General features: G+C 45.3%; 1 protein-coding gene across 1 annotated transcript in view; it reads left to right on the top strand.

The window, feature by feature from the left end:
- Window positions 1-16,244, top strand: part of LOC134984063 (oocyte zinc finger protein XlCOF6-like) — a 42,258-nt gene that overhangs the window by 21,799 nt on the left and 4,215 nt on the right. Inside the window, exon 3 of the mRNA XM_063949703.1 lies at window positions 3,408-3,846. Coding sequence (XP_063805773.1) covers window positions 3,408-3,846 — 439 coding nt within the window. The remainder of the gene's footprint in view (window positions 1-3,407; window positions 3,847-16,244) is intronic.

Below are 16,244 nucleotides of genomic sequence, written 5' to 3'. Positions count from 1 at the left end.
CCGTCTCAGGATACGGCCGCCTTAAAGGAGCCTGCTGATAGAAAGCAGGAGGCTATCCTGAAGTCTGTATATACACACTCAGGTACTATACTGAGACCTACAATTGCTTCAGCATGGATGTGTAGTGCTGCAGCAGCTTGGTCCGATACCCTGTCAGATAATATTGATACCCTAGACAGGGATACTATTTTGCTAACCATAGAGCATATTAAAGACGTAGTCTTATATATGAGAGATGCACAGAGGGATATTTGCCGGCTGGCATCTAGAGTTAATGCAATGTCCATTTCTGCCAGAAGAGTATTATGGACTCGGCAGTGGACAGGTGATGCTGATTCTAAAAGGCGTGAGGAATTGTTTGGGGATGGTCTCTCGGACCTAGTATCCACAGCGACAGCTGGGAAGTCGATATTTTTACCTCAGGTTTCCTCACAGCCTACGAAAGCACCGTATTATCAGGTACAGTCCTTTCGGACACAAAAAGGCAAGCTTGTCAGAGGCGCTTCCTTTTTGCCCAGAGGCAGGGGAAGAGGGAAAAAGCTGCACCAGACAGCCAGTTCCCAGGAACAAAAATCCTCCCCCGCTTCCTCTAAGTCCACCGCATGACGCTGGGGCTCCACAGGCGGAGCCAGGTGCGGTGAGGGCGCGTCTCCGGAACTTCAGAGACCAGTGGGTTCGCTCACAGGTGGATCCCTGGGTTCTGCAAGTGGTATCTCAGGGATACAAGCTGGAGTTCGAGTTCACTCCCCCTCGCCGTTACCTCAAATCTGCCTTCCCGGCTGCTCCCAAAGAAAGGGAGGTAGTACTGGACGCTATTCACAAGCTGTACCTCCAGCAGGTGATAATCAAGGTACCCCCCCCCCCCCCCCTTCAACAGGGGCGGGGTTACTATTCCACAATGTTTGTGTTACCGAAACCAGACGGTTCGGTGAGACCCATCCTAAATTTAAAATCCTTGAACACTTATATAAGGAAGTTCAAGATGGAATCGCTCAGGGCAGTTATTGCAAGCCTGGAAGAGGGGGATTTTATGGTGTCATTGGACATCAAGGATGCATACCTGCATGTCCCCATTTACCCACCTCACCAGGAGTACCTCAGATTTGTGGTACAGGACTGTCATTACCAATTCCAGACGTTGCCGTTTGGTCTGTCCACGGCACCGAGGGTATTTACCAAGGTAATGGCTGAAATGATGATACTCCTTCGAAAGAAGGGAGTTATAATTATCCCGTACTTGGACGATCTCCTGATAAAGGCGAGGTCCAAGGAGCAGTTGCTAGTCAGCGTAGCACTATCTCAGGAAGTGCTGCATAAGCACGGCTGGATTCTGAATATCACAAAGTCGCAGCTGATTCCTGCGACGCGTCTGCTGTTCCTGGGTGTGATTCTAGACACAGAACAGAAGAAGGTGTTTGTCCCGGAGGAGAAGGCCCAGGAATGATCATCTCTGGTCAGGGACCTCCTGAAACCAAAACAGGTGTCGGTGCGTCACTGCACGCGAATCCTGGGAAAGATGGTAGCTTCTTACGAAGCGATTCCCTTCGGCAGGTTCCATGCGAGGATCTTCCAGTGGGATCTATTGGACAAGTGGTCCGGATCGCATCTTCAGATGCATCGGTTGTCAGCAGTGTTCATTCCGGGAGTGGAAAACTGGGAAGCAGACTTTCTCAGCAGACACGACCTCCACCCGGAAGAGTGGGGACTTCATCCAGAAGTCTTAAAGCTGATTGTACACCGGTGGGAACAACCACAGGTGGACATGATGGCGTCCCGCCTCAATAAAAGGCTAAAAAGATATTGCGCCAGGTCAAGGACCCTCAGGCGATAGCTGGGACGCTCTGGCGACACCGTGGGTGTACCAGACGGTTTATGTGTTCCCTCCTCTTCCTCGCATACCCAGGGTACTGAGGATAGTAAAAAAGAGAGGAAGAATTCCAGCTGGGTCGATTCCTGAACTTTCTATAGGCAGGGGTGACTATGGGCCTAAAATTGGGGTCCATAAAAGTCCAGATTTCGGCCCTGTCTATTTTCTTTCAGAAAGAACTGGCTTCACTGCCTGAAGTTCAGACGTTTGTTAAGGGTTTGCTGCATATTCAGCCACCTTTTGTGCCTCCAGTGTGGCACCTTGGGATCTCAACGTGGTGTTGGATTTCCTGAAATCACATTGGTTTGAGCCACTTCAGACCGTGGAGTTAAAATATCTCACGTGGAGGGTGGTCATGCTGTTGGCCCTGGCTTTGGCCAGGCGGGTGTCAGAATTGGCGGCTTTGTCGTTTAAAAGCCCATATCTGATTTTCCCTATGGACAGGGCAGATCTGGGGACTCGTCCCCAGTTTCTCCCTAAGGTGGTATCAGCGTTTCATTTGAACCACCCTATTGTGGTGCCTGCGGCTACTAGGGACTTGGAGGATTCCAAGTTGCTGGACGTAGTCAGGGCCCTGAAAATCTATGTTTCCAGGATAGCTGGAGTCGGAAAGTCTGACTCGCTATTTATCCTGCATGCACCCAACAAGCTGGGTGCTCCTGCTTCGAAGCAGACTATTGCTCGTTGAATCTGTAGCACGATTCAACTTGCACATACCGTGGCTGGACTGCCACATCCTAAATCTGTAAAAGCCCATTCCACAAGGAAGGGGGCTCTTCTTGGGCGGCTGCCCGAGGGATCTCGGCTTTACAACTTTGCGAGCTGCTACTTGGTTGGGTTCAAACACGTTGGCAAAATTCTACAAGTTTGATACCCTGGCTGAGGAGGACCTTGAATTGCTCATTCGGTGCTGCAGAGTCATCCGCACTCTCCCGCCCGTTTGGGAGCTTTGGTATAATCCCCATGGTCCTTACGGAGTACCCAGCATACACTAGGACGTCAGAGAAAATGAGAATTTACTCACCGGTAATTCTATTTCTCGTAGTCCGTAGTGGATGCTGGGAGCCCGTCCCAAGTGCGGACTCTCTGCAATACATGTATATAGTTATTGCGTAACTAAAGGGTTATTGTTATGAGCCATCTGTTAATGAGGCTCATTATTGTTTCATACTGTTAACTGGGTATAGTTATCACAAGTTGTACGGTGTGATTGGTGTGGCTGGTATGAGTCTTACCCTGGATTCCAAATCCTTTCCTTATTATGTTAGCTCTTCCGGGCACAGTTTCCCTAACTGAGGTCTGGAGGAGGGGCATAGAGGGAGGAGCCAGTGCTCACCAGATATAGTACCTAATCTTTCTTTTAAGAGTGCCCAGTCTCCTGCGGAGCCCGTCTATACCCCATGGTCCTTACGGAGTACCCAGCATCCACTACGGACTACGAGAAACAGAATTACCGGTGAGTAAATTCTTATTTTTTCACCTCAGTTTAAACTGACTGTATGCAAATATCATTATAGTGGGGTTTTTTTTTGTGTTTTAGGTAGAACGTCTGTCTGATATTAAAACAGAAGACATAGAAGAAGAAGAAGTGACTGATATAAAGGTAGAAGATATAGAGGGAGATGAAGAGACGTATGTGACTGATATAAAGGCAGAAGATACAGAGGGAAAAGAAGAGACGTATGTGACTGATATGAAGGCAGAAGATATAGAGGGAGAAGAAGAGACGTATGTGACTGTTATTAAGGCAGAAGACATAGAGGGAGAAGAAGAGACGTATGTGACTGTTATAAAGGCAGAAGATATAGAGGAAGAAGACGAGACGTATGTGACTGATATAAAGGCAGAAGATACAGAGGGAGAAGAAGAGACGTATGTGACTGATATAAAGGCAGAAGATATAGAGGGAGAAGAACAGACGTATCTGAAGGGTGATCAGCAGTGTAAGGAGGAGGAAATCCCTACAGATATCAGCACAGGTGAGTAATAAACACTTATTACAGAAAAGAGTCACATATTCTCCTTTCTCAGTCACTACAGCAATCTCTTATCCTACACCCTCCTCTGTCAGTACAAACTAATGAGGGAAATGTATCTGCCCAGTGGGGGAGTCAGGAGCCATCAGCCCCTATTATACTCCTGCTCTCCTCCCCTCACATCATGTCACTGTGTGTTACCAGCCCAGAGATCTGACAAGTCTCCTCCCCACACTCTCTGGTATATCTCATACATCAGGAGGCATCAGCCCCTATTATACTCCTGCTCTCCCCCTCACATCATGTCACTGTGTGTTACCAGCCCAGAGATCTGACCAGTCTCCTCCCCCCACACTCTGGTGTATCTCATACATCAGGAGCCATCAGCCTCTATTATCCTCCTGCTCTCCCCTCACATCATGTCACTGTGTGTTACCAGCCCAGAGATCTGACCAGTCTCCTCCCCACACTCTCTGGTGTATCTTATACATCAGGAGCCATCAGCCCCTATTATATTTCTGCTCTCCCCCTCACATCATGTCACTGTGTGTTACCAGCCCAGAGATCTGACCAGTCTCCTCCCCACACTCTCTCTGGTGTGTCTCATACATCAGGAGCCATGAGCCCCTATTATACTCCTGCTCGCCCTTCACATCATGTCACTGTGTGTCACCAGCAGCCATACTGTTTGCTAGCAGTACCTATGCCTATGGTATTACATGCAAGGTATTTCCTGAGAGTATCACTATTAGCACACGCCGGTCTATATATAAACTCCTTTTCTCCTGCAGGGTTCACAGCAGTATCCACAGGATATACATTGGGATATGAGGTAACGTCAGCATATTGGCACCAATGATCAAAAGCTTTCCGCCTCCCAGAATGCAACGGGCCAGTCCCCTATATCCCTGCTTTCTGGCTTAGGCAATTCAGTTTTTTTGTTGGTGTGGCAGGAGCCGGACAACGATCTTTGGGTTGCTGATTTTGGCAGCCCTAAGCTTATTTCATTTATTTTTATAGTCTTACATTTCTTAAGCGAGTTTTCTGAAAAGCATCTTACACGTACCTCAGAAAGAGTTACTCCAACAACTCTCCGCCAGGTCGCAACAACACTAACCCACGTGTACAGTGCTGTTTCAGCGGAAGTCTGTGTTGGATGTACTAGCAAGTCCAGCTGACGTTAACAGGCTGTGGCCGGAGCACGGGAAGAAGGTAAGGCGTCAGTTCCGCATAGCGTGGGGGGGGGGAGACTACCGAACAGTTGCTGATGCGGCTGCCACCTCGGTACACCAGTGCTAGGTTCCAGGGATTAGTGTGAGGCCTGGGTCCCTGGGGTTTAAGTCAGCAGTGGGGAGTAAGACGCTCCCCTGGTCACCCCTCCCCCGGTTCATGACCAGTTTCCTCCGAGTTTCCTGCCATGAACTGATTTGCTGCTTCCGTCTGAGATGCTGTGTTTCTAAAGGACCCAATCGCAGCATAGGCGCCTGTGTGACTGGTGCATTGGTCTTCACTTGGGCGTCTATGTTCACTGTTGTGTGCACTTGGAGTTTGTGTACACTATTTGCGTCTGGATCCACTCAGCATTCACTAATGTATTGGGTACGAGGAGTTGGATAAGTGCCTGATGCATATGAGTCTGTAAACTATTGCCGTTTCTTTCGCTGTGTGACTGAATACGTTAAGTTTCCTATATAAGGTAATGCAGTAATATGGTTCTCCTACATACTTGAAATGTATCTGTAGTTGGTGATGTGCTCATGTTGCTTATTATACTAATGTATAACTTGTGACTGATTGCTAGTGTGATTGCTGACTTTACTATTTCTGTCATGTATACAGATCCTCAGTGCTGGTGCAAGGCAGGGAGGAATCGGATTGCATGTCACTTTAGCAAGCTATTAATTGATTTCAGTCACAAATTGTGTAGTTAACACCATACAAATGTGTGATTTGTTTATCATGTCTAAGAGCAGCAAGGGTGAGGAGGATACACTCTCCACAGCAGCACCAACACTGATTTCATGTTTGTCCTGCAAAGCTGGGTTAACCTCTCAGGATCTGGTGCAGAATGGATTATGTGCAAATTGTTTTAGCTTTCACCAAAGCCTCCTGAATAATCCTAGGCAGGCACACGTTCAGATGGAACCCCCATGGGCTACGTTTGCACAGACATTATTTGGTGTAGCTGAGCGCATAATGCCAGCTCCTATACCAATGATAGGTTACCCTGTTAACCCTTACATGCAACATTCCCCCTGGGTTTTATCACATCCAGTCCAGGAATCTGCAGCCTTTCAACTAAAACGGACTGAAAGGCCTGTGGAAGGTAACATGAAACTACATCTTCACAGTCTACACATGTTTCAGATGGGGACACTTCGGAGGATGAGGATTCCTCGCATTCTGGGTCTGCATACAGAGACGAGGATGAAGGTCCCAGCTCAGTGGATATACCTGAGCTAATTAGTGCTGTGAAAGCCTTTCTATCCTTATAGGAGGCAGCAGAGCCCTTTGTTAAAATCCAATGCTCCTGTGTTTAAACATCCCAAAACAGTCAGAACTGAATTTCCGGGGTTAGAACAGCTGACGGAGATTATGCAAGAGGCTTTGGTCACACCCAGTAAGAAGTTTAGAATTTCATGGAAATGGAATTCCCATTATCCTCTTCCAGCTGGGGACTGTTTAAAAAGGGAGTGGCTCCCAAAGTAGATACACATGTCATTCGATTGGTTCGAAAATCTAGATTACCTCTGCCTTCAACATCATTATATGATTGTTACGGATAGAAAAATAGATGTTTTTTTAAAAACAATCTTCTCATTGTCTGGGGTAATTGTAAGACCAGCCATAGCTTCAGCCTGGATGGCAAAAGCAGTGGCGGCCTCGGCTGATGCATTGGAGGATGATGTCTCATTGGCATCTAGAGAGCAAAACTCCCATATTGCACATGTTTATGGAAGAAGCAGCCTTGGACATGAGTACTATTGTCTCTCAAGCATCAGCCTCAGCAGTAGCAGCTCACAGAGCGGTCTGGCTACGTACATGGAGAGCTGACTCCGAGTCCAAGGAGGTTCTAGAGTCTTTACCTTTTATTGGAGATATTCTTTTTGGTAAAGAATTAAACAGTATTTTGTAGTCAGAGGCAGACTCCAAGAATGTGAAGTTTCCTTCAACCCACAAATCCAAACCTAGGTTTCCAGCTTTTCGGCCCTTTCGGACCCAGGGAAAAGCAAAAGGGAAGGGTTATGGCAAACAGTCCCAATCTGACAAGTCTGGTAAGACTAAAAAGCAATTAGCAGAGGGCCTGCTTCCAAGCCAGAAGATAAACCGTCAGCTTGATGGTGTGGTCCTTCACCTGGGGGACTCCAGGAGGGTGGGAGGCAGACTTCATCATTTTGCACAGATCTGGCAGCAGTCCACCACAGATGCCTGGGAGCAAGAAGCGGTTTCTTATGGTTATGCGTTTGCCTACAAGAAACACCCTCCACAAAGGTTCTTTTGTACCAGACCATCTTCTGTAGAAACGAAGGCCAGGGCCTTACAACAGGCAGGTCAGAAGTTGCTTCAATCTGGGAGGATAATTCCAATTCCCTGTGCGCGCGCAACAAGGACAAGGTTTCTATTCCAACATGTTTCTAGTTCAGAAGCCAAATTGGTCATTCCGGCCCATACTCAATCTCAAGGTGCTGAACAAGTACATTTGGGTGCCTTTGTTTCATATGGAGACTTTACCTTCCATTATTTTGGCCATGGAGCTGGAGGATTTTATGGTATCCCTTGATATCCAGGATGATTACCTGCATGTTCCTATAGCACTGTTTGCTATCCTCCAGCAACACTTTCAGTTTCAGGCCCTACCATTTGGACTGGCTACAGCTCCCAGAGTGTTCACCAAAATTATGATGGTAATGGCGGCTTATCTCCGTCGACAAGGGATAAGGAGTTTTCCATACCTCTACGACCTATTAATCCTGGTGCAGTCTCAGGAATTGCTTCAGTGTCACAGTTGACTCATAAATTGGGCAAAGTTGTCCCTGGTTCCAACGTATGACTCACTTGGGGGCTGTATTGAATTCTGGTCTTCAGAGAGTGTTTTTACCTCTGAACAAAATTACCACAATACAGTCATGGATTCAGGAGCTGCTACAGAGTCAAAGGGTATCCATTCACGCAGCTATGCGTGTGATGGGATCAATGGTGTCGACATTCGACATGGTGGAGTATGCTAAATGCCAAGTGGAATGGGTTATATCAGACAATAAAAACTCAGACTATGGTCCTTCCTCTGTAAGTACGGAGGTCATTAGCCTGGTGGCTACAGACATCCCATCTGGACAAAGGAAGACCCTTTCGGATCTCAGATTGGGAGGTTCTGACAACGAATGCCAGTCTTCAGGGCTGGGGAGCAGTGTCAGAAAAATGTTGCTTCCAGGGGCAGTGGACCAAGGAAGAAAGTTGCCTGCTAATAAATATATTGGAACTTCGGGCCATATATATGGCACTCATTCAGGCAAAGGACTTTCTGTGGGGGAAACCAGTTCAAATTCGCTCGGATAATGCAATGGCAGTAGCGTACCTCAATCATCAGAAACTCGCAGCCAAAAGGCAATGAAGGAGGTGAGCCACACGTTACGGTGGCACTAGGAAGCGGAATTTCTCAGTCGACATGCCATTCATGCAAACGAATATGGCATGCTTATATTCAATGGTGCAGTGCCAGGAAATTTGACCCTAGGTCTTTCAGAGTTCCCAGAGTCCTAGCATTCCTTCAGGCAGCAATAGATAAAGGTCTACAGGTGGCTTCCTTGAGAGTTCAGGAGTCAGCATTGACTGTGTGGTTTCAAAAGAAAAATGCTAACCTGCAGGATGTTTGCACTTTTTTCCAAGGAATGCTTCACATCCAACCTCCATTTGTTCCTCCTACAGCGCCTTGGGATCTAGGTATAGTTCTAAAGGTGCTTCAAATTGTTCCATTTGAACCACTGACGTAAGTGGATCTTAAATGGTTGACAGCTAAGATTCTCTTTCTACTCTGCTATTGCCTCAGCTAGAAGAGTTTTAGATTTCGCGACATTGTTGTGTCGCCCTCTTTTTCTGATATTTCACCCAGACAGAGCGGTTCTCAGAACCAAATCTGGTTATCTTCCTAAATTGGTGTCTAAATTCCACCTTAACGAAGAAATTGTAGTCCCAGCCTTCCAAGGGCCAGATCTTTCTGCGGGAGATGCATCTTTGGACGTAGTCCGGGCTTTAAGGGTCTACGTGGATCGTACCAGTGCCATCAGAAAGACAGACACTCTTCATTTTCTACGGATTTCACGAGAGGATTGGCTGCTGACAAGCAAACACTGGCGAGGTGGCTTCGGATGACGATTCAGAAGCATATTCTCAAGCTGATATCCCTAATCCAGCTAGTGTCTCTGCTCACTCTACTCGTAAGGTAGGTCTGTCATGGGCAGCACAACGTGGTGCTTCAGCAGAACAGATATGTAAGGCAGCCACATGGTCTTCCATTAACACATTCATTAGACATTATGCCTTTGATACCTTTGCCTCTCAGGATGCTGCATTTGGGCAAAGGATTCTCCTTTCCAATCTGGAGCGCCCCCTCCATGAAATTGATTTGGGACACCCAATGTATATTCTGTGGATATTACTGTGGACCCTACAGGAGAATTATGTAGTTATGGTAGACTTACTGTCGATAACTCTATTTCTCCTTGGTCCACTGTATCCACAGGGATCCCACCCTGACACACCTGATTTGAGGATCCTTACACTTACTAACCTCTTCCTTCTTGTACGGAAGTGTGTGCATGTGTCTTCTTCTCGCCTGATTAGGGCTCTCTATGATGCTCCTGCCTTGAGCTTTGGAAAACAACTGAATTTCCTGAGCCAGGAGGCGGGGATATAGAGGACTGGCCCGTTGCATTCTGGGAGGCCAAAAGCTTTTGATCATTGGTTCCAATCCGCTGACCTCATATCCCAATGTATATCATGTGGATACTGTGGAATTAGAAGAAATAGCGTTATCGACAGTAGGTCTACCATAACTACATATATTTCTGGCATGGTGCGGCTGCTTGCTGGGGCACAGGCTCAGGGTTCCTCATGCCACGTGACACAATGGTTAGGAAATATCTGGCGCAGCCCCTGTCATGTATCCACATGCTCCTGTAACAGCCGGCCTCAGGGAATTGGCTAGTGAACGGCTCCTATTACTGAGTTGGCAGCATCTGAGTCTTGCTACCACCGCCTTAGGTATATAATACATTTATTGAGCTTGTGTATGGGAACCAGCATTCAGAGTCCTGCACATTCCCTGCTGATTACCTGCCCCCTGGCACTTGGATGACGGCCTTCTGATCCATGGCCTTAAGGACACACCAATGGTTCCTAATGGAAGTATCTTCAGGAGCGTTCACGTCTAAGTAGGAGGACAGGGCCTCTTGCAAAAATTCTAGTGCCTTCAGCATCCATTAATATATAATCCTGCAATCTCCAAGGTGGTAAAGGAGGAATAGCGGGAAAAGGCGACCAGGACTATATCAGAGGGGTGTGATCAGACCATGAAATTACTGGTGGTAGAAAAATTCAAGTGACCAGGTTCTGGGATACAATGTGATAAATATGGAGACTGACACAGGACATTTCATAAAGGATAAGCATTTATTTCTCTAAGTTACAACAATGAGAACCTGGAAATAACAAGTTATACTCAGTTACAATAATAGGAAGAACAAATTAGAGTACTCAGCTCTTATCTCAGATGTTTCATGATCTGTCCCAGATGATGGTCATCAATTACGTAGTTTAAACAATATAGTTCAGTCGCCCCCAGGGTCCCCCTTTAATAACATAATTTATCTTATCCTGGACAACTGTCCCTTCACCTACTTATGTATACAATATTCCAAACATCTTACTAGACAGTTTCCATCTGAGATACTGATAGGAAGATATATTTATTATAATCAGCCAGCCTAAAAGCTGTGTATATTCTTCCCACTAATCCTAATAAAATGAACATATATAGAGCAGTGAGGACATACATAAACAAAATGGAGTTACACATGGACAAAATGGCATCTAAAAAGTAGTAAGTAATTGTGAGGATATGGATTCTCAGATCACTCAGGTAAACAGTTTAGTAAAGTGGCAAATGCCCTTTATTGTAAATATACACACACAGTACACTAAAACAGTAACTATCACATGCCAGGATGGTATCTCACTAGATCCCCACAATAGTATAGGATTACAGATGTATGCGGGAGTATCTATATAGCAGAGCCACCAAGTCTGCACTCCCAGGAAAAGCTTGTCATCCAGTGTCCACAATGCGTCCAGACAATCCTCACTCAGCACACTAGCAGCCTCGTCCTCAGTGCACGTCCAGTAGCCTTTTTGAAACGAGAGGATAACAACCATGCTTCTAGGCCTCAGCACACTGGAAGCGCTATCCTACCAGTAGCTATCAGAAGCAATACACCTCATTCCTCTCAGGTCAAGAACTCCACACTCTCTGACCTTCTGGCCAGATCTCACCTCAGAAGAGCCTACTCCTCTTGCCTCCCCTGTCTTTTCATCACACAAGCTGGTCAGTCAGGAGGTCACAGAGGACTGGAGACGAGGTGTCTGGGCTCCTGTACACAATGGGGTGTATAGGATCAGATTACCTGCAGCTCCATACAGAAACTGTTTACTACTGAACCTACTCCTAATCACATCTGATTGTATAGCTAGGGGACTTACATTACAATGATCTGATACTATGTTACTAACACTCTGGCATACAATCACACACATTGCACACAGTATAACCAAATAACCTGCATATTCCTAATATAACAGATAAAACATAACTGTACAATATAATAACACAATACAATACAATATTGCCTAGCATATGACTAATAACATAATGGCGATTAGTGGAGTCCATGGTTAGGACCAGGGCTAGGAAAGTAACCGCGTGTATTTCACCACTGTGCGACACAATGCGCCGGCTGTGTCGTCACACTATCACCCCATAATGAAATATATTAATGCAAGGGATCAATTGTAATGACCTAGAAGAAGGTCTATTCTCTAATATGACCTGTGTACAGCAGAGTAATAAATGTAATCACACACACCTGGATGTCTAATTCTCCGAGTATTATAGAGGTCAGATTCAGCTAATAAAGGGAGCATGAGGAAGCTGAGGAATGGGCGGCATTATTGGTCTGTTCATCAGTAGTGGAGGATCTATCAAGATGAGGGTCTGGAGCAAGAGTAACATCTCCCATAAGGAGAAGTGCAATTTCTTGTAGCTTTTGAAAAACAATATATAAGAAATCGGGGCTGTCTGGCATTAGCGGCATAGAGAGAAGTGAGGGTGACATATTTATATGGATTTTCCCAACTAGAATTCAATATCTACCATTGCAATCCACCCACTTGCTGTCCAGGTGAAATGGGCAGGATCTATGAGAAAGGATGGCTACACCACAGGAGATATAGCAAGTTATTGGTAAACTGAGGGGCAGAGTGCAATGGAACATGTGATTCCTGAATGGCTACCACCGCCGCCTTCTGGTCAGCAAAATATTTTATTGCAAGACATCTCTTATGAGGAGAATTAAGACCTTTTACATTAAGACTTAAAAACGTCACCATGATAGAGATCAGATCATGGTATGAAACATCTAGGATCATCTGTGTAAAGTCCAATAGAGTCTGTAGGGTGTGTGCATATTTCAAACTATCATAACAGAAAAAATAAAATAGGGAACAAAAATGGGAGACAAACAGAAATAGCGTCCATAAAGGAGCTAGAGATTCCGTCACTAGGGTACCATGCCAGAAAGGTAGAAAAAGGTGGCGGTCGGGCCTAAAAGGGAAATCCACCGACTACCTCAAGTAGCCATACGAGAGGGCAAAATCTAGTCATCATAGTAACAATTGTACAAAGAAATATCATATCTCAATGTAACCAATGTATCCTAAGGAGGTAAAGGCCAGGAACATGGCCTGATATCCAATTTAGGTTCTACCAACACCTTTATAAGGGCAACAGGATGTTAGACGAATCAGTCATGCTTTGCCTGAACACCCAAACATTCTAGAAAGGTATTATGAAACGTAAGAGTGGAAAGAATATCAGATCATATACTATATAGCAATTAAATAGCACAGGAAATAAAGAGAAACAGACACGTTTTTAACCCATAATAAGAATAAATAAATCTGGCCCAAAAATAGATCTATGCCCAGTAACTTAGTCCCAGTTGGCACATGTTACAGTAGGAAACAAACTCTGAGTGTCTCTTGCAGTCTTACAACTTAGCATATTGCTTCAAGACGGAAGACAACTCATCCGGGATTGGTTTAGGTAAAGTGTCATGAAGGACTGTCAACAGAAAAATCCCACATTTTCAGAATAGCAGGGCCATCCTCGGGTGAAGGTATCACTGTGAAGGTGCCATTTCGCATCACAATAATCTTAGTAGGAAAGCCCCATTTGTATTGCACATTTCCTTTGGTGGAATAGACGTCTTTTGGCCAGCGTCACAGAAGAAATATCTGGAAATATCTGCAGATTATCCAGATACTCGGCTGTGGATGAGGAAGACAAAGCAGACTAGAATGTGTTCTTTTATATGAAGAAAGTGGACCCTGAGCAGAGTGTCCCTCGGTGCTTGGATAGGGGTCTGTTTGGGCTTTGGGAGTCTTCAGTGGAAGCTTCTGAATAGAGGACCGTGGCATGATCATAAAGCTCAGAATTTGTAACAGAATCCGTCATGCCCATTATTCTGATATTATTTCTCCGAGACCTGTCTTCTAAATCAATGACTTTATCACGAATAGAGGCCAGGTCTTCCTGAAGGGTGCCATGTGCTGAAATCAGATCTTTGTGAGACGCAACAATCTCTTTCATCTTAGTCTGTACGAGTGCCAATCTCACTGATACCGGACCTCAAAGCTTGAATATTAGAGTTAAGTTCTGAGGTTATTTCAGTCCTTAAATGTAGATAACACAGAATGTATAGAGCATAGAGTAACAGGACCATCTAGTGTGTCTTAAGATGTTTTCAGCCATTACAGCTGGGCTGTGCGTCTGACAGACAGAGAGGGGGGGGGGGGGGGTTGCAAATCCCACCCCTACATTTCCCTTCAGCACACAAAAAAATGACCTGTAACCATACCTGAACCTATCTGGTAATAGAAATTCAGAGAATAAGTTTACACATGTTTTAAGCTGCTGCGTCACTTCACGGCTTCTTCGATGTCAGCAGTCCTAACACTACATAATGGCAGTGCCCACATAGGGCCATATAATTTGTTACAGTAGGCCTCATGATAAAGGCTATTACTAAAACACTAAAAAAAGGGGTGTGAACTGGCGCCGGCTGTAAGACCAATAAGGGACGATAGATTTATAAAAAGAATAATCACATGATTTTAATATACATTAAAAAGAAATATTAAAAAAATCATCACATATTCACACTTTCTTAATAAATCCTAAATCAGGAAAAGGTGGGTGATTTTGATTAGGGCCACTTGGATCGCAGTAAAGATAGCTGGTATAAACTTTTTCCAGTTAGGGCTCGCACCTCAATAACTTTTGGTTCACTTTGGATGTATGTATTTACCCAGTCCTTAAGGAAATGTCCCCATGGATCTCAGTATCGCTGATGAAGATCCAAATAGCAGCAGGGGTGATTCCAGGTTCCAATGGGTTAAAGAGTGTCCAAATAGAGGCAGAGAGTCCAATCAGTACTGGAAGAATCAAATGGATCCAGTGTTGGTGGTCCGTATCCTTAGCTCAACGCGTTTCGCTGGTCTAGCGTCTGCCAGCTTCCTCAGGAGCATGTATCACCCAGGTTGCCCTTTGGGGTTTATATACTATCTTCATTAATTGAAAATAGGGCCACCTGATTCATCTCATAATACAATCTATACAACGTCCCATTAAAATCATACAAATTTTATCCAGAAGGCAATCCTATTAAATAATATACATAGTGAAGAATTTATACCCAAAAACGAGTATTTTAAATACCTGTTTGATATACGTTTACTGTGCAATACATGCTGGCACTTCCTGGTCACGTGACCGCACCGAACCACATGATTCAGATGGTCTATCATTCTTTAGATAGTACTCTAAGTTCCTTGTTTGTTCCGACCACGTGATCTGCATCATCTCGTTCCTCCCAGCCGCATCACAGAACTCCCCGTCGGGTATCTGCACGTCAACAGGTCCAGAGCGGACCTATCGTGTCACGCTGGTTTGACATTAACAATGGCGCTGCGTTCCACAGGCTCTGTATTTGCGTTCCATGCCGGCTCGAAACCAGGAAGTACCATCACACTACACAGGAATCAACATCATAATGACATTGTCGTGTTTTGGTTACAAGATATACACATATATTAGAAACTATCTTGTAACCTGGAGATAATTATGTATCAGGTACTGGAAAGGGGCAGGGGTCACAGACAAACAGACAGAGAGGGGGGATTGCAAATCCCACCCCTACATTTTCCTTCAGCAAACTAAAAAATTACCTGTAACCATACCTGAACCTATCTGGTAATAGAAATTCAGAGAAACCTTTTTTGGAGGCATGTTAAGCCGGCTACAAAGAGACGGACCTCTCAGAGATAGGAAAATACAAACGATCTATAAATAAAAGGAGTACGCTGTTAGGAGGTTACATCAAGATGACTCCATTCAAAATGACATTTAGTCGGGATGACGGGGTAGCCGAGCCAAAATTTCAAGTAAACATGAGGTAATGCAACTCAAATAACACAGTAATGACCGAGAAATTCCACTAGAGGTCAGCGTGATCACAGACGTGAAGTACTCAGCACAGAGAGACACAAATGACGATATATATTCAGTCAGTAAATCCACAAAATAATATACTGCGAGGTTGTAATCAGAGTGTAATGAGCTGTACTCAGACGATACTTGATACTGGGCTCTGCATGTAGACTGAGAGGAAGTAGATTATAGTGGTACCATATAAATAAAAGGTAGTTTCACCTCCAGGCAAATGCCTCAATTTAGTGTAGTGACCCCGGTCCAGCCGTCAGGACACTTATTTAGCAGCTTATATCAATTTTACACCTTATTGAAGGCAGAAGGCAAAGCATGCGATGGCCGGGTACCAGGATCCAAAATGGCAGCCATCTTACTTCCCAATACCAACGCCGGGCTCCGGTGACTGTGGGCAGCCCATTCTGTCCCCATCAGTAGCGGAAACTGTGCACCCATGTGAGTGGGAGAGCAAGTGATCCCGACTGAGCGAAAAGCGCCTCCAAGTCAGGTGTCAGGAGCGTGCAGGAAAACTTGGGCACACTTAGCCCCAGAATACAGCCTGTGGCATCAGCGGCATCACTAG

Source organism: Pseudophryne corroboree (genome assembly GCF_028390025.1).
Source record: "Pseudophryne corroboree isolate aPseCor3 chromosome 3 unlocalized genomic scaffold, aPseCor3.hap2 SUPER_3_unloc_33, whole genome shotgun sequence".
Classification (NCBI taxonomy): Eukaryota; Metazoa; Chordata; class Amphibia; order Anura; family Myobatrachidae; genus Pseudophryne; species Pseudophryne corroboree.
This window is presented reverse-complemented; position numbering and strand designations above follow the sequence as displayed.